Source organism: Thamnophis elegans, chromosome 1, assembly GCF_009769535.1.
Source record: "Thamnophis elegans isolate rThaEle1 chromosome 1, rThaEle1.pri, whole genome shotgun sequence".
In the NCBI taxonomy this organism is placed as follows: Eukaryota; Metazoa; Chordata; class Lepidosauria; order Squamata; family Colubridae; genus Thamnophis; species Thamnophis elegans.
In genome coordinates, this window is record NC_045541.1 from 7,672,619 (window position 1) to 7,695,692 (window position 23,074).

General features: G+C 42.8%; 1 protein-coding gene across 1 annotated transcript; it reads right to left on the minus strand.

The window, feature by feature from the left end:
• Positions 1–307: 307 nt before the first annotated feature.
• Positions 308–5,357, minus strand: FZD7 (frizzled class receptor 7). The gene has a single exon (XM_032222810.1). The coding sequence runs from the start codon at positions 4,353–4,355 to the stop codon at positions 2,649–2,651; it is 1,707 nt and encodes a 568-aa protein (XP_032078701.1). The 5' UTR covers positions 4,356–5,357; the 3' UTR covers positions 308–2,648.
• Between the last annotated feature and the right edge of the window lie 17,717 nt (positions 5,358–23,074).

Genomic DNA, 23,074 nt, shown 5'->3' on the forward strand with positions numbered 1-23,074 from the left:
CATGCCATTGGACGAGGCTGCCTAACCATACCGGATCACAGCAGGAGTCCCATCTTGGGAATCCCTTTGGAATCCCTTCAAGTAGACACTTGCAATCAAGCCTGAACATGCTGTGTTGCACTGCCCAGCCTGAGACACATTCATTTAAAAGACTCAATTCAGTCCAGAAAGATTTATTTACAATAAATATGTCTAGGAACGGCTCCTTCACCAAGATTTTTTCCCCTTCAGTGTGATAAAGATTTAACACTTTTTTTTAATGAAATGCAGGGGGGAAACGTCAAATTAAAACACAACTTTTCACAAATTATATTAAAAATCCATTTATTTTTGTATCTTGTACATATACAAGAAATGCGTCTTACACGGGAATTTTGAAAACAAAAAAAAGTTAAGTAAAAACATAAATACATATATATTTTCTTACGAAATGTCAAGATTTACAAAATGTACATTATGCATTTCTAGCTTGTCTTATGCTCATTTTTAAAAATTCCCAAACAAACCAGAATATCAGAACCAGGAAGATCAGATATTACAAATGAATCAATGGAACATTTTTCTTGCTGTTTATTCCCCAGTATTGTACCTGAAATTCTTTTCTCCCTTCCTTGCCAATTCTACATTTCTTAATAGTGGTAATATTTTGTAAAGGTATCCATTCATTAAAAAATATATATTGATGCATTCTGGAGAAGGAAGGGGAAATCCAAGTATGACTTCTTAAAAGCCCCCAGTTCTCCAATTAGTATATTGGGTAAAATTAAATAGAACCCCCTTACATTTCCAAAAAAGCTAGCTTGTGAAATGTAGCATTTCAGAAAGGCTTCTGAAATCAATTTATTTCCAACAGTGGGCTCTTCGAGGAAATGTTATATATAATGATGTTTAACTTCAGACGTATTTAATATAGGCCGGATCATTCAAGAAAGGAATGCGGGGAACCTTGAAAAAATAAACACATAGTTTATGAACAAGACACATTAATTCCAGCATTTCCTTAAGCTGAAAAAGCCTATCTTTATCGGAAAGCAGATTCCACTGAATTCCACAGGACCTTTTCTAGACAGACGTGTTGTAGCACTTTCAACAGAGTGATTGTGTGCTGCCAGGGGCCTAAATGGGTGGCAAGTCGCAATCCTTGAAATCTGAACTGGATGCAGGATAGAATGGGGTCTTTTCCCAGGTACATCAGCATAGGACTTCAGCCTTAATCAAGGCAATCTTTTGTTGAAGAGTTAAGGCTGTATTCCTAAATGCCTCCACTAATGAAGTAGTAGCACTTCCAAGTCCATGTAAACATCTGCAAGAAACTGATTCCCAACGAAGGCCACAATTTTAATAATCTACTGGTTTCAAGGGAATCTAGGAGCATATTGAGGGGGAGCACTGAGATGCCTCCCTGATTGGACCAGGACTGCAAAATATATTTTCCTCCTTTTTCTCTGTTTCTAGGTCCTTCTCTCTGCCCCTTTTACAAATCAAAGGGGGATACAAATGATCAGCCAGGGAAACCAACTCTTAACTTTGTGACTATAAAACCTTACAGATGCTTTAAACGGCTTGTTTGATTATTGGCTGTTTTGTTAGTTGTTCTGAAAAAAAAAAGAGTTGGGGAGGGGAAAGAGAGGCAACCTCAGCTTTTCTCCAGTTACGCTGGGACTCCCTGAAAACCCTTTCCCTTGTGTTCACAAAAAGATGATAAAGAACTGCAGCTCTAGCTGAACCTCAACAAATTCTTTGTTAAGTTTCCCCATAAAAACCAAACCCCTGGCTTGCACTTTGCTGCAGAGAAACCCACTTTTGTTTCTCCTTTGTCTCCTCTAACAAAAGGCAAGGGAGTTAAAGCCATTCTATCAAAAATCAACATGTCACTTCTTTTTCAGACCCGTTTCTTTCCTCCCTTCCCCCCCCCCCCCTGCTCCTCCCTAAAATCTCAGCAAGACTCTCTTGCCAAAGCCCGAATCAGACAGGAAGAAAACTTTTAAAAACTGGAAGCAGAATTTTCCTTACAGCCTAGCCAAGCCCATGCACCAAGGATTCCGAAGTTAAGCTCAACTAAGTGTGAGGTTAACTTGCTCCCAAGGCAAGTTTGCATAGCTGGAAACCATTACGCCTTTACTTGGGAGTAAGTCCCATTGAATCCTGTGGAGTTTAAAACTTCCAAATAGGTTTACAGTTGACTGCACTGCTACAATGTGGAGGAACCCCCCAATTTCCTGTTTTTAAAGGAATGAACATGCACACACAGGCACGAGGGTGCACTCACACCCAGACACACTCTATCCCTTCTCAGAGCTTTCCTGGATAACTTTGGAAAGGCTGTAAACTAAGATTCTGATTTGGGGGAGGGGGGTCTGATTTGGCACCAATCACGCGGTAAAAAAAGGTAGCTTGCTTTTCTGTTTGCCCCAAACTTCCCTTCTCGGCACTATGCCAGATACTCTAAACAGATACTGCAGAACCATTTAGAAAGTGAGAAGGCCAGAGTGAGGGAATAAGCAAATTCTCCTAGGATATTTACTGCCCCGAAACACAGCCTGGAGGCGGAGGAGTCTCTCGGTGAGAAGCAAAGTTAGTCTGAAGGAACAACGGTCCAAGCCCTTGTTCCTTGCCATACAAGGGGAGAGAAGAGGCCAAGGGGAGCCTCATACGGCAGTCTCTCCTTTGCTTCCTGTGCTGAGTCTGTGGTAAAAGCGCCTCCAAGATTGGAGAGTTTTGCCAGTCCAAATCCAGAAGCCAGTTGTGATGCCCACAATCATGGTCATGAGATATTTGATCAAAAAGACAGTGAAGTCGGGGCTCATCGGGGCAACGTTGGTGGGGCAAGCGATGGCATAGCTTTTGCAGTTCTGCAGGAGCCAGGTTTTCTCCCACGTGTCCCGGAAGGCCTGCTCGTAGAAGTAGCAAGCCAACACAATAGTGGCAGGCACAGTGTAGAGGACGCTGAAAATGCCAATCCTCACCATCAGCTTCTCCAGCTTCTCGGTTTTGGTGCCATCGTGTTTCATGATGGTCCGTATACGGAAGAGGGACACGAAGCCAGCCAGGAGGAAGGAGGTGCCAATGAAGAGGTAGACAAAGAGTGGGGCCAAGACAAAGCCCCGCAATGCGTCGACGCTGTAGATGCCCACGTAACAGACTCCACTGAGCACATCCCCATCGACCTGCCCCATGGCTAAGATGGTGATGGTCTTGATGGCAGGCACGGCCCAGGCAGCCAGGTGGAAATACTGGGAATTGGCTTCAATGGCCTCGTGGCCCCACTTCATGCCAGCCGCAAGGAACCAGGTGAGGGAGAGGATCACCCACCAGATGGAGCTGGCCATGCCGAAGAAGTAGAGGATCATGAAGAGGATGGTGCACCCTTCTTTCTTGGTGCCCTGAACCACAGTGCGGTAGCCGTCTTCCGAGAAGCCTTCCACGCAGACCACTTTGTCCTCCAGCAGGAAGCCAGCCACGTAAGCCACGGCCACCATGAAATAGCAGCCGGAGAGGAAGATGATGGGCCGCTCAGGGTAGCTGAAACGTCTCATGTCCACCAGGTAGGTCAGGACCGTGAAGAGGGTGGAAGCACAGCACAGGATTGACCAGATGCCCACCAAGAGGCGGGCAAAGTGAACCTCGGCTTCCTTGAAGTACATCAACCCGTTGGGGAGTTCTGGTTCGCAAGGGGCACCGCAGTCTCTCTCGCCCAAAAAGCGGTAGCCCAGGTACGGGGGGACTTTGAGCTGGCGCGGGCAGGAGAAGCCGGAGTTGGTGGGGCGCTGCGGGTGATAAGTAGGATGGGGCAGGTACGGGGTGGGGAAGACGGTGGCGCTTTCGGGGCTCCCTCCTCCTCCTCCCGAAGTGTCCGAAGTATTCTGGCCCACGCAGATCTCACCTGCGCCGTGCATGGGGAAATTCTCGCAGCGGAGCCGCTCGGGCCACTGGAAGCCGAACTTGTTCATCAGGGCCTCGCAGCCCTGGCGGGCTCGCTCGCAGAGGGATCGGCAGGGCGGGATGGCCTGCTCCAAGACGGTGCAGACGGGCGCGTACATGGAGCAAAGGAAGAAGCGGAGCTCCGGCGAGCACTGGACTTTGACCAGCGGGTAGAACTGGTGGACTTCCAGCCCGGCGTCTTCTTGGTTGGTGTGGCCCAGGAGGTTAGGCAGGATGGTCTGGTTGTAGGCGATGTCCGTGCAGAGAGGGATGGAAATGGGCTGGCAGAAGCCGTGATCCGGGACAGAAATCCCTTTCTCCCCGTGGTAAGACTGAGCGGCGGAGCCCCGGGGAATCCCGCACAGGACGCCCAGGAAAACAGCCAGGCCCAAGGAAGCAGCGGCCGTCCTCGGCGCTCCGGCTCCGCGATCCATGATCGGCGAGGAAAGGAACGACTGGAGAGCAAGCGGAGAGCAAGCGGCTCTCTTTCACAGCCCAGAGCCGCTGGAGTCTCGACGCATCGGCGGCGCCCAGCCCAGAGCCCCCGAGAGGGCCAGCGGCCAAAAAAGCTTGACGCGGCGGCACAAGGCTCTTCCCAAGCAAGGCTTCTCTCGGGTGGAGGAGGTGAAAGAGGCGGGATCGCTCGCCAAACCGGCTCCCTTCGTTGATCGCTCGCCAAGGGCTGAATGGTAATTCCTTGCTAGGCTTGCAAGGCGCAACGCTACTCCCGAGGTTCTCTTCTTCCACCGAGGAGAGAAAGGTCTTTGCAACGGCGTCGGTCGGCCGCCAAGGAATCTTGGGACGGAGGAGGGGTAGGTAGGTTGGGTAGGTGGGTGGGAGGATCGTTCCCAAGTTCGAGCGCAGGAACTGGCTCCACTCCCCAGCTGGCTTGTGTTCAACCCCTCCAAAGTTCGGGAATTCCAGAATTCGGCTTACTGTGGCTTCTCCGTTTTCAGACGGTCTTTAATTGAGGAGTGGGGTGTTGTTGTTGTTTTGTTGTTTCGTTGTTAAATAAATCCAATCACTCCTTTATCTCCTTGACCAGCAATGGGGCTAAATCCTTTGAACAGCAGCGCGGCTAGTCCCAGATCCCGTCGGCGCCCTTAAGCAAGCCAGATGAAATCTCTCTCTCTCTCTCCAGCAGCAACAGGAGAGATTCGATGCCGTTGCAACAAGCAACATCCACCCTGGAAGCAAAAAAAAAAAAAAAAACCGAATAAAAATAAAGGAGAGGAAAAAAAAGACGTTGAATATATAGCTATATATCTATATCTATTCGTGTATGTGTAAATCTGGTATTCCATGGAACTCCACCCCTTCGCCCCATTCACAAACCAAGCAGTGGGCGGGGCCATAGAACTCGAGCTTCTAACCAATCGCACAATCGGTTGCTTCCCTACCTCGCTTGAGGATTGGACAGAAAGATGAAAGGCTCTAAAGGGGAGGGGTGGGGAGGGATGCGGGGCGGGGGGATCCCGTAATGGTGGATTTCTCCTGCAGAAAAAGTTGAAAGAAACTTTCAGGCTCTTGAATGGGAGGCAGAGACACGTAGGCGCGCGGGGAGCGCAGGAGGAGAACCGTGTTAATCTGTGGCAGGCGAGCATTCAGAAGGAATCTGGTGTTTAAAAAAAGAAGAAGAAAAAAGCCGAGAGAGCCAGATCTGGATGCCTGGAATTGCATACAGCTGTGCTGGAAATTAACTTTTTTTTCCTTTTTTACAAAGGGACTTTCCGCAGATGCAACTGCTGTGGCCCCTCCTGAAATAATTTTTTGAAAGCCCGAAAGTTAAAAAAAAAAAAAAAGTCTTTTATTCTGAGTTTTATGCAGTTCTTCTACCTCAACTAACTGAATAAGACCCCCCCCCTCCATGATAAATACTTAAGAGACGGCATTCAAAATAATAGCAAATACTATGAAAATGTAAAAAAAAAAACAGTCATTGAGGTTGTGGAAGATAAACCTGAAAGCACAAAAGAAATATACTTGAGGCTTATCTTTTAAAATATTGTTGATACCAGGTTCAATCCAGCTCTTTTAAATTCAGTTGTTTACTTTTGAGAATATATCTTTTTTGAAATGGTGCAAAAAGATTGACGGTGCTGTACCTGTTGTTTCACCATGAAAACCTCACCACCACCACCACCAGTTATGTGTACAAAAATTGGATTATATACCTTCCATACAGCAGGAAATATTTAAATCCAAATTCACAATCCAAACTGGTTTACGGCTTGGTCTCAATTTCTTTAGCAGGACACCCCAAAAAATTAAAGAAACGGTTTTGAGGAATGCAGCTTGAATTAGAAACATCTATTGAAATTCATTTACGCTGAAGATTTTCCTTTGCTTATAGTAAAGAATATGGAACACTTTTGTTCGTCATTATTTAAATCTGCTGGGGATCTGGAGGTGGAAATTACTTGGAAGGTAGACTTGATTAAGAACTGGCTTCATGGAGCTTGGTCAAATATGCAGTGTAAATGTGAGCAAATTGCCTTGTGAAACATACCGGTATCCCAAGGATTAATCTCTCAGCCCAAGGATTTGGGTTTGCAGCTTTTAGCTTCCCGATCATATGCATGTTTTAGAATAGAATAGAATACAGGCCTCAGGGGATCTTGGAGATCATTTACTCCAACCCCCTGCTCAGGCAGGAAACCCTATACGATTTCTGACAAATGGTTGTCCAAGCTCTTCTTAAGAACCTCCAGTGTTGGAACACCCACAACTTCTGGAGGCAACTAATTCTATTGATTAATTGTTCTGCCAGGAAATTTCTCCTTAGTTTTAGGTTGCTTCTCTCCTGGATTAGTTTCCATCCATTGCTTCTTGTCCTGCCCCCTCAGGTCCTTTGGAGCAAGGGTCTCCAACCTTGGCAACTTTAAGACTTGTAAAGCTAGCTGAGGAATTCTGGGAGTTGAAGTCCACAAGTCTTAAAAGTTGCCACGGTTGGAGACCCCTGTTTTGGAGAATAGTTTGACTCCTGAATTCAATAGGAAGTTCTTCCTAAATTCAGAGATGTGCCATTAATCCCAGGAATTCTGACCCAACCCCAAAATAACCAATAAACAATGAATTAGCATGGCAGAATTCCAGGGCTTCCCATCATCTTTTCCCTTGTTTCATACTATCGGTGGATGAAAAATGTACAGTATTCATTTTTTAAGGGGGAACACCCATATCCACACCACGACTGTATTTAAGTATTTAATAAATTTATAGGCCGCCCAATCCCGAAGGACTCCAGGTGGCTTACAGAAATACATCTCTAAAAGAATAAAAAATAAAAAAAAGAGAATAAACAGATTAAAAGATCACTTCATGCACTCAATCTAGGCGGGGCTGGACCTCATTCATGAGGTCAACAGCCCCAGGCCTGCCAGAATAGCCAGGTTTTGGTAGCCTTTCGGAAGGCCGTGAGAGTGGGAAGGATCCGGATCTCGGGGGGTAGATCGTTCCATAGGGTCGGAGCGGCTACAGAGAAGGCCCTCCCCCGGGGAGCCGCCAGACGACATTGTCTGGTCGACGGCACCTGGAGAAGGCCCACCCTGTGTGATCTTACCATTGGGAGGTATGTGGCAGAAGACTCGCAGATATCCGGGTCCTAGGCCATGTAGGGCTTTAAAGGTAATAACCAGCACCTTGAAGCGCATTCGGAGACCGATAGGAAGCCAGTGCAGCTCGCGGAGGATAGGTGTAACATGGGTGTATCTTGGTACACCCAATATCGCTCGCGCGGCTGCTTTATATAAGAGGCAGAGAACAAAATCTCTCAAAGTGAAGAAGATGCAGTCACTTGAGTCAGTTTTACAAACTGGTTTGGGTTTGTTGTAAAGGCCTACCCTTATTTCTCAGGGCAGAATAGAACAGGTGATCATCCTGGTTCTCTCATAGCATACTGCAAGGTATTTTGTTAAACACGCTGTGCTTCTGGAACATGGAAACAGGGAAGGGGGGGCTATTTATTGCAGCAGCTCTGGAACTGGAAAGAACCTCAGGTTGCCACTTCTATGTTGACTCCTGTTAATGAGAATTAGAAGGTCCACAGGGAGCTTACAGGAAGAACTTGTCTGAGAATAAGAAAGGCAGGGCATTTTCTGCTGAAGCCTCCAGACGAGGAATTCCCTCGCTTGGAAAGTACAGGAAGCTTGGAGTCTTGGTACTCTTTTAACAATTTTATTAAGAGAGAGTTTTTATTTTCATTGTTTTAATTTGAAAGCATTTGGCAGAATGAAAACAAATCGGAGGGTTATACTGCTAAGGACACAAATTCCAGTAGATGATGAGGGTAATGATAGGGATGGGGATGATGGTTGCTGTTTAGACAAATGGTCCTGGCTGGATTTGGTACTTTTGACTATGAAACCTTCCCAAGGACCATGGATAACATCAATATTGTATATTGTCACAATACACATTGTTGCGAGTAATGCATTTTTTTTTGTCCATGATAAATTGAGATTATGGCCATTCCTGTTATGTGCAGGGACCTTTCTAATCTTTTGGTATGGCACCAACTATTCTTGACACCACTTATGACTGCAGGACTGTCGTGACCCGACAAAAGCGCGAACGTCATAAGCGCGCCGACAACACCGCAGCGCTAAAACTGCGATGTCAAAAGCGCGCCGACAACAGCGCGCCGACAGAAGCGCGATTTAATTTAAGGTAAGGTTTAGGGTTAGATTTAGGGTTAGGTTCAGGGTTAGGTTTAGGGTTAGGTTTAGGGTTAGGTTTAGGGTTAGGTTTAGGGTTAGGGTTAGGGTTAGGTTCAGGGTTAGGGTTAGGTTTAGGTTTAGGGTTAGGTTCAGGGTTAGGTTTAGGGTGAGGTTTAGGGTTAGGTTTAGGGTTAAGTTTAGGGTTCCGTTACAGCACACTTCTGTCGGCGCGCTTTTGTCGGCATGCTTTAGGGCTAATTAGTCGCTCATTCGTCGCGCGGTTTTGTCACCGCGCTTTAGTCAGGCACGCTTTTGTTGTGCGCGCATTTGTGGTGGAACCCAGGACTGTAACTTTGTTGTTTGTATCTTTACGATTTATATTGATATTGTTTCCTGATTGCTTATTTGTACCCTATGACTATCATTAAGTGTTGTACCTTATGATTCTTGAAGAAAGTATCTTGTCTTTTTATGTACACTGAGAGCATAAGCAGCAAAGACAAATTTCCTTGTGTGTCCAATCACACTTGGCCAATAAAGAATTCTATCCTATTCATTACTTTCTTTTTTCCACTCTGAAGAACATTATATTTCCTTATTTCTTCGTAGGTTTTCTTACTGACTGTTCTGTCTTCAGCTGCTGCATTATGAATTGTCCATATATCTATTTATTTATTTTTTATAATCAGTCATATTTAGGTTAGTGTTCTGACCCCCCCCCCCCCCGATTGCCATCCAGGAACAAAAGCCAAAAACAAACGTAAATAAGAATACTTTGAATCAGTCCAGACTCTCGTTGGCTGCAAGCCCAAAATAAACAAAGAGATAAGCACTCTGGCAGCAAGTCCTACAAACTTAGGCTAATGCAAAACAAGCTCTCACAGCAAACCAATTCTCCAAGTTGGCTTCTCCTAATCGTGAACGTTGACTTCTGCAAAAGGGCGTGGCACAAGCAGTCTCTTTTATAATCAGGAGAGGATCTTAATAAGCATCAGCTGAGCGTAATCATCTCCTACAATTACACAGTTGTTCTTGCCGCCGAGTAGCCCTTCGATGGCGTGCATCCCGAAACAACTCACAAGTGTTTTCCGGATCACTCCCTCTGATCCAAGGCTCCGGCACCACCTGGTGGCCAACCAGTCTCTCCTCGCCCTGCTCGGAGTCGGCACCCTGTCCAGAGTCCTCCACCTCCTCCAGGGCCGACTCATAAGACCCCTCACTGTCGAAGTCTGGTGGCAGCTCCAACGGCTCCTGCCGGGCCACAACAGGTTACTATGGGCTAAATGTTTATCAGTTTATATTTGGAATATCCATAGAGTTTTTTTGGTTCTCAACTACTTTTCATTATTGTGATTCTGACATTTTGTTGTTGCCAGTGGTTTTTTAAAGATTCAAGTGAATCAAGCGGCCACTTTATTTATCAAAAATTTTGCCTGCACAGTCTTCTTACAATCACATACAAGGTGTTCAACAATCTTCAGTTCTTTGGGAAGAAGGCGGGGCTTAGCAGTGAGAAGATGGAGTTTCAGGCTACTCCTGAAATTCCTCTATACCGAAGGATTTTTGGACGGGTTCTTTGAACTCTAGCTGTCCCGGAGACGACAGTGAAGGTGAGGAGAGACCCAGGACCTCAGAGATACCCGCAAATCTCGGGGGGGGGGGTATTAACTCCTCGTGCCAATTCCTTTCTGGATTAGCTGCGTGCTAACTGAAACTGCAGGTTGCCCCTAAGAATGGTTGAAGTGATGTCATCTGGTAAGCTGACTTTATTATTCAAGAGAGAATGTTCGCGTTAAAAACTTAAGATAACTGAAACCAAAGAACAGGGAAATTCAGCGGCGAATTGGCTTCTTTTAATGGATTTATGGCTGGTGGTTACTTTACTTTTAAAATGCTTCAAGAAACTCCTCGACATCCTCCCCCCTCTGAATCTCCCTAAGTGGATCGTAAAATTTATTTGCTACTAACTAGCCCATCACGATTCGACACTTTTATTACTTTACTACTTGACTTTGTTTACGATTAGATAAGATTGCCAGCCTGTAAGAGACTAAGAAATCTGTGGGGGGGGAAAATTCTGCAATTTTTAACTACGACACATCATGGCGTCCCAAAATACCTCCAAGATTTCATTTCAGACTCTTTTTTCCGCATGCAAAGGACTTTTTGACTCTTATCAAACGCTGGAAAGAAAACTGGATCATCTGATTTCAAAATATGAAGAAAAAACTGAGATCATTGAATGTTTAAATGCTCCTGAAATACAAACGGAAAATGTGAGAAATGGTGTCTGGTCTATCTCAGAGGAAGAAAGGAGGGAGGGAGCTATAAAGAAGACTTATTTAAAAAGACAGAGTGCAGGAGGAATGGAAAATCCACCCTTGAGAATTAAAATTAATTTGGAAAATTTTACAAGCCCAGGACAACATTATTATTTCATCGTTGGCATTCAGAGTCCAAAGGTGCCAAAATATCTTTGTCTGGATTTGATTATGAAAACACTTGGTAAATTTATCCAACGCGTGGCAATTGGCTGGAGAAGATCTTGCTATTGGAGAGACACTGGCTGATAGATGGTAGAATGTAATTTAAAATCTAGCTAAATCTGATTACCTTAATGTGTAATAGATATAGCTGAATAATGACTGATATGGATAGTAATATATATAATTTGGAACTGGCTGATAGACTGAAGAATACAATTGAAAACTAGTTAAACCTAATTGCTTTTTCTTGTAACAGATATAGTTGAATAATAATTGATATTGATAGTAATGTATATAATGTGGAGTTGATATGATAACTAACAATTGGAAGATTATACATAAAGAGTATTAACTATAATGATTACCACTATTAAAAAACTAAATAAAATACATACAATCAAATCTTAATCAACACGGGGAAAATGTTATGATATATGATATAATTAAATATCATGGATGTCCAGCTAAAATAGGATATGAGGATTTGATGATAATAGAGGATTTTACAAATAAGTAAATGAAATGTCAGCATGTGTTATGGATTAATTATGTAATGCATAGCTAAGGATGAGGGATGTTTAAATAATCATAGGTAATTAAAACTGGAGGTATAATGATGTTGATATGGTAAATATTCGAGTTAAGATACTTGAATCAATATGAGTTAATGGAAGAGAAGCACCAAAGCACGTTGTAACCAGTTGATATACTTCTTTTTTTTTTACTCTCATGATAGACACCTGTGTTCTGTTTTGTTTTCCTGATTTGTTTCTTGTCGTTTTCGTCTATTTTTGTATTATTTTTATTTTTTATTTTAATTTTTATTTTTTATCTGTCCTCCTTTTTTTTTTTTTTTGATTCCTTCCTCTCCCACCGGTGTGGGCAGGGATTGTTCAAGATTATTACTTTCATCAATATTTCTAAATAATAATTACAGTTAAATTAAAATGGATATATAATAATGCTTTAGTTAATATGAGCTATGTTGGTTGACTATGGAGGAGATGTACCAAAACCTATCTGTAATTGATTGATACATTTTCTACAGATGTAAAGAAAGATGTGTACCTGTTTTAAAGTAAAATTAAAAAACATTTATTAAAAAAAAAAACAATCTTCAGTTCTTTGCATTAACAGTTTTCTTCCATTATTGTCTTTATTAAACTTTTCCTTCTCCTCCTCCATGTTTGATAGCACCTATGAAATAAATTCTCACCTAAAAGTAATAAAGAGTTATACAAAGAATTGCAGTCTTACACCTACATAATTCTATTTTTCACATGTAATCAGCTGTCATGTTGCAATATATATATATTTAATGGCAGGATTTGACTTGCTTTTAGTTTGATCCTGGAGAGAAAGCAGTCTTGTCTTTTATTTGTAATTGCAAAATGGTGAAGCTAAAGCTTTGTGGTTAAAAACATTTTGTAACCATGCACAGCTTAGTCATATGAAACTATTGAAGGGTTACACTAGTAACCTATCAGTAGCGAGGTCTTCAGTAGGAACCATTGTGTTTAACATCACTGAATCCATGATAGCATTTGTTTTAGCTTAAATAGGATTGAGAGTGTTTGTCATACATATTCAATTGTTTGTATAGAGTGCATATATTACAGATTTATATCTCTCCTAAAACATTTAAATACTTCTAATATTTAATTTTTTGCTTTGAAAGGAAGCCTTGATCGCTTTTGTTTTCTTGAAAGTTCAATAATGCCACAGTCACATAAAGTTTTCATTTAGCTTGTTAATTGTTAGAAAACTTCTGGCTTGATTTGAATATCCTGCACAATGTTAATCTGTTGCAACAAAACCAGCAGAACCTGAAAGACTGAATTAATTACAGCATATGCTTTGCTTGATAAACCCCTAATGAAGTGGACTGTAATCCCTGACAGTTTAGGCCATAAAAATGATTGGCAGTCTTTAGATTGCCACAGAACTGTTGGTTTAGAACATTCTTCCTATTTTAATTAGCTGCACTCCAATAAACGCTCATTAAATTCATATGCCATTTACACTGCGTATTTATTTATCGTAGCTACAAATGCCATTTTTCTCCAGAAATTTAAGGTGATTTATATGGGAGTCTCCCTTCAGTTTATTCCCCCCAGCGGTGTAGATTGGGGCAGCGGTGGGCTTCAAAAATTTCATCAAGGAGTTCTCTGTCTGGTTGTTGGGTGGGTGTGGCCATTGATGGGCATGGCCTAGTCGGCTTCCTGCACCACTGGGGTGGGGGAGGATTTGCCCTCCACAGGCTCCGGAGGTTTTCCTCAAGCCTCCAGTAGGGCGAAAATGGCCTTCCCAGGTTCTGGAGGTCCTCTGGACTTCCCAGGCCCATTTTTCGCCCTCCCCGAAGCACACGCACCCTGCACTTTTGCTGCACTTACCTGCAGCCAAAACAGGTCGCATGGAGGCTCCTGGAAGGGGCAGGGGAGGGTGGGTGGGGCCAGCCAGGATTGGGATTTAGGTGGTTCTCCGAACTACACGGAATCTTAGCTAGAGGTTCTCCTGAACCCCTGCAAACCCTCAGCCCTGGTTTGGGCTGAGACATAACAGGTAACCCAATGCACTTTCAAGATCAAAGGTTGATTTAAGTCTGATGTCCCAGGGGAAGTCAGCAGTCCTACTCCGTCATCAGCTGATGTTCTCACCCAGAAGATGTGTGTCGTCTCCACTCTCCTAGTATTAAGGGACAAAACCAATGAAGTCACATCACTTTTGTCACTCTTTTAAATTAGAACTGATCTTAATGATACTGGTTTCAATTTTGATATCTGTTGGGTTGGTTTGACTAACTTGTTTTCATTACTGGATTTATTGTTTTGAAGTATCTTGAGGGTTTATTAAGTATCAAACGGGGGACTATATTTAATAATAAAATTAAAATGAAATGATATAATAGATGTACTCCGTAATTTATTGTGCACTGCTTTTGTATACCACTTTGATTGCATAAAATTCTTTAAATAAATAAATAGAACCAGTGATACCTTACAACAACTCCGTAAAGTTATTGGAGTAAAAATCCCATGTGAATATGTGAGATTTGGATTTAAAACTTCTTATATTCAACCCATCTACTGTGGAATTTGAATAATTTCTTAATTTGATGCATTTGTAAGATAATGAATAGTTTTTGTATAACATAAATAACACTTCATTTATAAATACAATGCATATTTTAGTTTACCACAATCAATGATTAAAAATATGATCAGGACGCTAGAGCAGTTTCATTAAGGAAACCGAATGGTCTTCAGTTGTTTTTATTACTAGGATTTGTAAGAAATGCTTACCCGTATTGCAATTAGGAACCACGGAAGACTAATTTAAATTCAGAATTAAAACCTTGAAAGAAGGATTTACAGCTTTATTTTTTTTTTAGGAATATAAAAGTTTTTTCCCCTAAACTGGTATTTGCAATAACTGGCAGAGAACATTGTTATGTAGTCTGGTAGATAATCTGAACACATTGGATGGGCATTAAGCCTTTTACAATTCATTTCTTCGATTTTTTAATATTGGACTTCACTTTTGGTATCACCTTCTCACACTTCATTTCTGTTGCCTTCTACAGCCTGAGCGTTTACATCAGGGGTATCAAAAGTTGTGGCTTGTGAGTTAGATGCGTCACGCCCTGGCCACACCCACCCTGTTTTAGCGAAGGGGCGAAAAGTCATGATATGTCACATGACGACAATGTGACACCGCGAGTTTGACACACACACCCCCGATCTACATCCTTTCTACCATGTTTTTGGCCAGCTGCTTTTACATTTTACTTTTTTTCTTCAGTAATTTCTTCTTTCTATCTCCCACCTCACCCCAAATGCTGGAAATATTTCAAATGTGCATTAAATATCTAATGCTGTGTTTCTCAACCTTGGCAACTTGAAGATGTCCGGACTTCAACTCCCAGAATTCCCCAGCCAGCATTTGCTGGCTGGGGAATTCTGGGAGTTGAAGTCCAGACATCTTCAAGTTGCCAAGGTTGAGAAACACTGCACTAGAAACTAGAAGACTTGAGTTCTGCCTTAGGCATGATGCCAACTGGGTAACCTTGTGCCATTCCCCTCTCTCTCAGCCTTAGTAAGAAGATAAGGGCAAAGCTCTTTTGAAAAACCTTGTCCAGGCAGCCACCAAAAGTCAGCAATGACTTGAAAGCACCAAAATAACAAGTAAAATGTTATATAGGCCCTCGTAGGAGGTACATGGTGGAAGCAGTATGCGGGGGAAATAGTTCACTACGTCCAAAATTTCCTTTTTTTTGGTTTTAAACTGGACCATTTCAAATTTCCTTGGACACAGCATTCTGACTTTACAAAGATCCTTAGATGAAATCCGCTTTTGCCGAAAATGGAATGGTGAGTTGGCCAAGTTACTGTTGTCTCCAAAGCCTTGTAAACCCCTTCATGATGTTCCAGGAAGTGCACTGCACACTCAGAGGTGTTGCAACTCCAAAGGAGATAATCCGAGCAGCAGAAAATGACAGCTGGACCTGGATGTGAATTCACTGATGCCAACTAACTTGCCAACACGGCCATCTGGACTCTAGTCTCTGGAGGAATATGCCACATGTGCTTATGTGCATGTAGAAAAAGGGTGAAATAATACGGTTTCTTTTAAGAAACAGTAGGGAATTAAGTTATGTTTTGTAGAGATAGCTCAAAAATGCATGTGGACTAAGAGCATTTTTACCCTAGTAACCACAGTCTCCATAATTTCCTAATCAGCACGGCCTTGTAGATAAACTGACTTCTCTCTTACTCTTCTCAGGGGAGAGGTTAGGCCAGAATTGCAAAACATGAGTGAAGAAACACCAGGATTGAATGAAAGAACTGAACCATTGCCTGGTTCTTAGCCTAACTTACTCATTGGCTTGTGAACACAAAACGGGAAGAGAAAAATCATGTCTTCTATGTTGAACAATGTGAAAAGAAAGATAAGATATACTTCTAAAAATGTTTAAATAGGGGTGGTTTTTTTAGCGTTCCACTATCCTGAATGGCACTAAACATCTTGTAAAGTGGAATACTGTTATCTCCTGTATGTAAACTTTGAAATGATAGGTTTCTGGATATGTAGTTCTTTAATCCTATTTAAATCAAGTATCTTTCATTAGGGGAAAAGAAAGCCAGGATCCAACAGAAACTCTCGGGTGATAATTTTGGATGATCTTCCTCAGGATTTCCAGTCATGAGTGGTTTTTAAAATTATAAAGACTTTTTTTTAATTATTATTATCGTGTTTCCCTTCCATACAAAGTCTTGCAGACAATTGCTGCATTCCGTATTTATCAGTCTTTATTAGTGGTACTTAAGATGGAAACCTTTCTCCCTCCCCAGAGTTATCTGAAATTCCCCTTAGTTTACATTTAACTAAACCTCACGCTTGATATCTTGACCAACATTTATTTCATAGAGTCACGTCCTTCAGGCAAGGTGACATTAAAACAAAAGTCAAAGCAAACACTTGTGACTCTCTTAATACTCCCCTAGATTGCTTGAAACATGTCGGCTTTTGGCTCCCCTATCAGGGCCCAAGAGCACATGGGTGAAATGCTTGAGATCACACCCTTATTGTTCTTTGAGGAAAGGAGTAAACATTCTTCATTGTCTGAATACTGAAGCAAATGTGTGCCGGGCAACTTCATAGGCAAAAAAGGAGATAAGCTTGCCTTGCTCTCTCTCCAAAGGACAGGCAGGATAAACAAAAGGATAAAACACCCTGCTTTGGGGGATTCACTCGCACAGAGAGAGGGAGTTCAATAAAAACAGGCTCCTTAAGCAACAGGAGAAGCAGAATCCATAAGAATTGTCAGGAAGACAGATGGGCTAAGAAACACCTCTTTTCTTTTTCAGAATGCCAGAAACAAGGCAATTGGACATTTATTTATTCATCTACTAGCTGATAACCCGACATTGCCCGGGTATTTATTGATCCTAATCCTGCATTAGACAGGAAAAGCCCCGATTTCAGTGACAAATTAGTTAAAAATGTTATCCCTGTGCCCCAAGAAGTGTCAAGAAAAGTGATACCACCTTAATTTGTAATGTTGGGTTTTCCCCCTTACCAGATTCCGGATTCCCCTTGTGGAGTACTGTGAAGCCATTACCATGGCGACTCCACTGCGCTGCACAGTAGAAGCCATTTTATGGCAGTACGGTAGAAGCCATTATAAGGCACAACAGGCTGTATCATAGCAGAACACTCCTCCCCAAGGGATATTAGGGGTGTCTTACCCCCATAGTATTTGTTTCCAACGGGTAAGTAATCATTTTGTCATATAATATAAATCCCCATTTTCCTTCTTACTTCTGTTCCAACCTGAACTGCAACTCAGTTTTACTTCAACTTCTTCCACCACACATGCAGAATAATTTAGATGATAGCAGGGTGAACAGTGTAGGACACAAATTATCAGCTGATACCTTTCCATCAAGCATCTTTTGCTTGTTAAGGTCACCTAAGCCTGTTTCCTGGCACAGCCAGCTCCAAGAACTTGCTTATTTTTGAGCAAGAGAATTCCAGTTAGGTCTGCTTAAAAAGGGAAAGATGAACAATTGGTCCTATGTAAATGGATTTTGTGTTGCTCAGTGCACACAACAAAAGAATACAATATCCATTAAACGCAAACATCATTTCTACAGGAGTAGCTTTGGCAAAGATCTTCTAAAAGGGTTTTTTTCCCCCTTAAAATGTTAGTGTAAATCACAAGATTGCATAAACCATTACCTATTCTTTGCAGACATAGCCTAAAAAATTTGTGTGCAACCAAAAGGTTTGGTTGCCCATCTCATAAAAAGAGACTCTGGGTGCAAAGGGAAGGAAGCAGATATTAGTTGCAATGGAGATGCCAATGCAACTCAATGCAGTCCTGATGGCATAACCACATTTTCCAGGCCTTAATCTAGAAAACTAATGGAGATGGAGCCAATCTCATTTTTTCCACGACAGAAAAGATTTATCTCTTGGATCCTTTGTAGTGTAGCTCCCTGGCAGACAGGACCTGTACATGCCTCTTCTGCTGGGTCTGATGCAGTGGTGGGTTTCAAAAATTGTTCGAACCTACTCTGTGGGTGTGGCCTCCTTTGTGGGAGTGGCTTGCTGCCCATGTGACCGGATGGGAGTGGCTTGCTGCCCATGTGACCGGATGGGAGTGGCTTGCTGCCCATGTGACTGGATGGGAGTGGCTTGCTGCCCATGTGACCGGATATGAAGATGCCGACGACACTTGTCAGAACCACCTTAAATTACCTCACACACAGCACTGGCACGCATAAGAATAGGACGTAAACTTGTTTTTTAAAAGGCATCTTTGGTTTGCGTTAAAACAACTTCAACACACGCCATGTTCTGATTGCACCACAAACGCAGTAGTCATCCTTGCCTTTCACAGAGGCACTGAGTTTTATAAATAGGAGCATGATAGTGTAGAATAATCATATCCAAGGACCAGTGGTGGGTTTCAAAAAAATTTGGAAGCTCTTCTGTAGGTGTGGCCTGCTTTCCGGGTCCACTGGTGGAACCTCTTCTAACCAGTTCGGTAGATTTGACGAACCGGTTCTACCGAATAGGTGCGAACTGGTAGGAACCCACCTCTGGTCTGATGGAACGAGCAGATGAAATGAGGAGAGGCAGTCCCTCAAGTAACTTGGCTCCATGCCATGAAGGGCTTTAAAGGTCAAAACCAACACTTTGAATTGGACTTGGAAGGCAAACTGGCAACCGATGCACCTCACAGAGCAGAGATCTAGTCTTAATCAAGAGATGATCGGGACGTGAGTGACCATGAACAGAGCCTCCCAATCTTGGAACAGGGGCAACTGGCACACAACCTGAAGCTCTGCAAAGGTCCTCCTAACCACTAGGGCCATCTGCTCTTCCAGTAGGACTTGTGAGCCTAGAAGGATCCTCAAGTTGCATATCAGATCTGTTTGGCGCAGTACAAGAACCACCAAAGATTGCATAGAACCAGCAGTCCTCAAAACACAGAGCCCCTTGGTTATGCCAAGGTTCGGCTGAAGCTTTTTTTTGTTCTCTATCCAGTTCTTAGCAGCTTCCAGGCACCGGGATAAGACATCAACAGAATTGCTAAATTTGCCAGAGGCAGAGATGTATAGTTGACTATCATCAGTGTACTGATGATTCTTTACCCCATGATGATGAATGATCCAGAAGCTTCATCTAAAATGTTGACTATGAGGGGAGAGAGAAACAGTAGGGGCTGAGGGCAGAATCTCTTGCCCCAGTTAACGCTGAATGATATGAATCCCCAAGGAAAGGAATCAAACCGGCACAGCAAAGAGCCAATTTCCAGAAATCCAGAAGGATACCATTGGTTGATAGTATTGAAAGCTGCTAAGAAGTCAAACAGAGCAAGAGTTCTACATGGGGCAGCCCTTGAAGAGTATTCGGAGACTTCAACTCGTCCAGAATGCAGCCGCACGAGCGATTGTGGGTGCACCTCGGTACACCCACGTTACACCTATCCTCCGCGAGCTGCACTGGCTTCCAATCGGTCTCCGGATACGCTTCAAGGTGCTAGTTTTTACTTATAAAGCCCTTCATGGTATTGGACCTGGGTACTTGAGAGACCGCCTGCTGCCAATTACCTCCCAAAGACCCATTGGATCGCACAGGGTCGGCCTCCTCTGGGTTCCGTCCACCAGCCAATGCCACCTGGCTACTACCCGGGGGAGGGCCTTCTCTGTGGCAGCTCCGGCCCTTTGGAACGAACTCCCCGTGGAGATTCGGACCCTCACCTCTCTCCAGGCCTTCCGGAAAGCCGTCAAAACCTGGCTGTGCCGGCAGGCCTGGGGTTGATGAGTTCCCCTCCCCTCTCAACTTGTATGGTTGTATGATTCTTGTTTATTTTAATCACGTGTATTGTCTTTTATGTTCCCTTTTTCCCCCTTTGAGTTGTTCGCTGCCCTGAGTCCCTCCCGGAGAAGGGCGGCATACAAATAAACTAAATCTTAATCTTAAGAGCAAGGATAGAGGCACAACCCTTATGGAAGCCTTGCCAGAGATCATCCAAAAGTTCCCTTTTTGACTGTTTTGCATCTACGGTAGTCCTAATTTTGCTTTTATTGGGTATCACACCAATCCAAAACATCTCTCCTCTTTCTATTGTCAGAAAATTACACAGAGAACCTGTGTAGGAGGTTCCAATTGCAGAACTTCACCTGCAACATGCAGAGAATAATCAGGAGAGGACTCAAGTTTCTGGGCACTTCATTCTATGTTTCCAAACCCATTTAGAAGCCTTTTTTTTAAAAAAAAAAAAAAATTCCAAAACAAACATACAAATCCTCCTTCGTTACATACTGTAGAAAGTGTATCAGTTGGTTACAAAAGGCTTTTGTGCATCTCTTCCACCGTCATCAAATATAATTCATATTAATTCTAATATCTTAACTCGGATATTTATTATATTACCATCATCATACCTCCACTTTTATTTGACTATGATTATTTAATCATAAAATATACCAAGATTTAATACATAACCACATACTGGCATTTCATTTACTTATTTATAAAATCCTCCATTAACATTAAATCATCATATCCTGTTCTAGCTAAACATCCATAATATTTAATACCAAAATTTTCTAATCCTCCATGTATATAATTTATTATCGTTATCCTTTACTTAACTATATCCTATATCATAACATTTTCCCCCTATTGGTTAAAACTTAGCTGTGTCTTTATAAGCCATTTTTCCTGTAAATGTGTTTTTTATTTTCCATTTTCATTTTCGTACAGTCACATATATACTGTGCATAATCGGGGTCATATAACATTAAACAATAAACACAGCCATTCCTCTTGTCAACAAAACCCCCCAAAATAAAGACCCAATGTACCTCTTTGACCCTCCATACACCCTTTCTTTCGCCCCCCTCCAACTTTCCATCTTCCCTCCATCCTTCCCCTCTATCCTACTTCCCCTCCCCCTCTACGACTCCCCTCTCCCGGTACACTCCCTCCCTTCCTTCTCCCCCTCCCTCCAGTCCTCTCTCCCACCCTCGCTACCCCTCTTTCTCCTATCCCTCTACTCCTCCCTTCGGTGTATTTCTACTATCTATTAATATATTCAGCTTGTCCTATTTTTACAGTGGAATTAAAGAGCAACAGTATACAAGTGCAGTCACGTTACTTTAAAATCTAACACATATTATATATCCCCCCTCCCCCTCCTCCCCCCTAACACCCCATTTATAAACCATTTTTAAGGACACGATTCCCAATCAAAATGTTTGGTGGTCACACGTGGCAATTTCAGAAAGTGTTATTGGTGGTCTCTCTCATTGAAAAGCTGCCAATCTGTCCGATTGCTAAATGGCTGCCACGCAAAACACAATTCCACAAATAAAGCTGGTAGATTGGTTTGCATAAAGGAAAAGGAACTATGACACACAGTTAGGGGTAGAGGGAGCATGCACAATAGTCAGCTATAGTTTGAGTTGCTTTTGATTATAGCCCTCTTCTGGGATTGCGCCAGAGGTGGGTTCCTACCAGTTCGCACCAGTTCGGTAGAACCGGTTCGTGAAATCTACCGAACCAGTTAGAAGAGGTTCCACCAGTGGACCCGGAAAGCAGGCCACACCTACAGAAGAGGTTCCAAACTTTTTTGAAACCCACCACTGACAGACAGACAGACAGACACACACACACAGACAGACTCATACAGAGAGAAAGAGAAAGAAAGGAAGAAATAAATAAAGAAAAAAAGAAGAAAAAGTGAGAGATGAAAGGAAAAAGGAAAAAGGGACAGAGAGACAAAAGGAAGGAGAGAGAGAGAGAGAGAGAGAGAGGGAGGGAAAACACATGGCCGGCAAGCCACTCCCACCAGGTCACATGGCCGGCAAGCCACTCCCACAAAGGAGGCCACACCCACAGAGTAGGTTCGAAAATTTTTTGAAACCCACCACTGGATTGCGCTAAACACTTGCAGAAAAACAGAGCAAGTTTTGAAAGATGGCTAAATTAATCAAGCCACTCATCTATCAACACTTACTCCCCCCCCCTTCCATTGGGAAAAATACGGTTGTGACTGAGAAAAGCCCATATAGTTTAATATACATATTAAAATAAAAAATAATAAAAGATTAAAAATTAACCTCCAGATGTGAATCAGGGCCATCCTAAGACCTTTTACAGTATTTCGAAATGGGTTCTGCCAAACCACACGGAATCCTAGCTGAAATTATCTTTCTCTGCCTAAAAGAAGGACTGAATCTGTAAGAAGGCTGTAGGTTAATCCATACCTGGAACATTTCTTCTTATTACTGTATGTTTCCCATGAATAACAATTCATAACAATGAAAAACCCTTGATTCTTCTGACATTCCCTCTGCATTTTTCCTCAGAGCAATAGCAATAGCAGTTAGACTTATATACCGCTTCGTAGGGCTTTCAGCCCTCTCTAAGCGGTTTACAGAGAGTCAGCATATTGCCCCCAACAACAATCCGGGTCCTCATTTTACCCACCTGGGAAGGATGGAAGGCTGAGTCAACCCTGAGCCGGTGAGATTTGAACAGCCGAACTGCAGAACTGCAGTCAGCTGAAGTAGCCTGCAGTGCTGCATTTAACCACTGCGCCACCTCGGCTCCCTGTGTGGCTTATATCCCCAGTCAGTGGGGATAATTTTAAATATTTTAGGTGACACTGACTTCACTTTCAAAGATAAGTCTTGGAATCTGCCCTAAATAACGCCCTGTGTGCAGGGATAAGTTTCTTACATGGCTTAGTTTCCTTCTTAAAGTTATAAGGAATTTTTTTTGGGGGGGGGGGGTGGAATCAAAAAAGGGAAGAAGGTTTGCATTATTTTTTAACTCTACACAAAAGTCCAGGTCACTATTATACCACGATTGTGGGGAAATAGCTGAGGTTTGTAGGAGAGGCATCTGAGAGAGAGAAGAGTAAACTCTACATCTGATGGAAGCAGCTAAACATAGCTGCTCCCGAGTTACCAGTCGCGTTATCTGTTC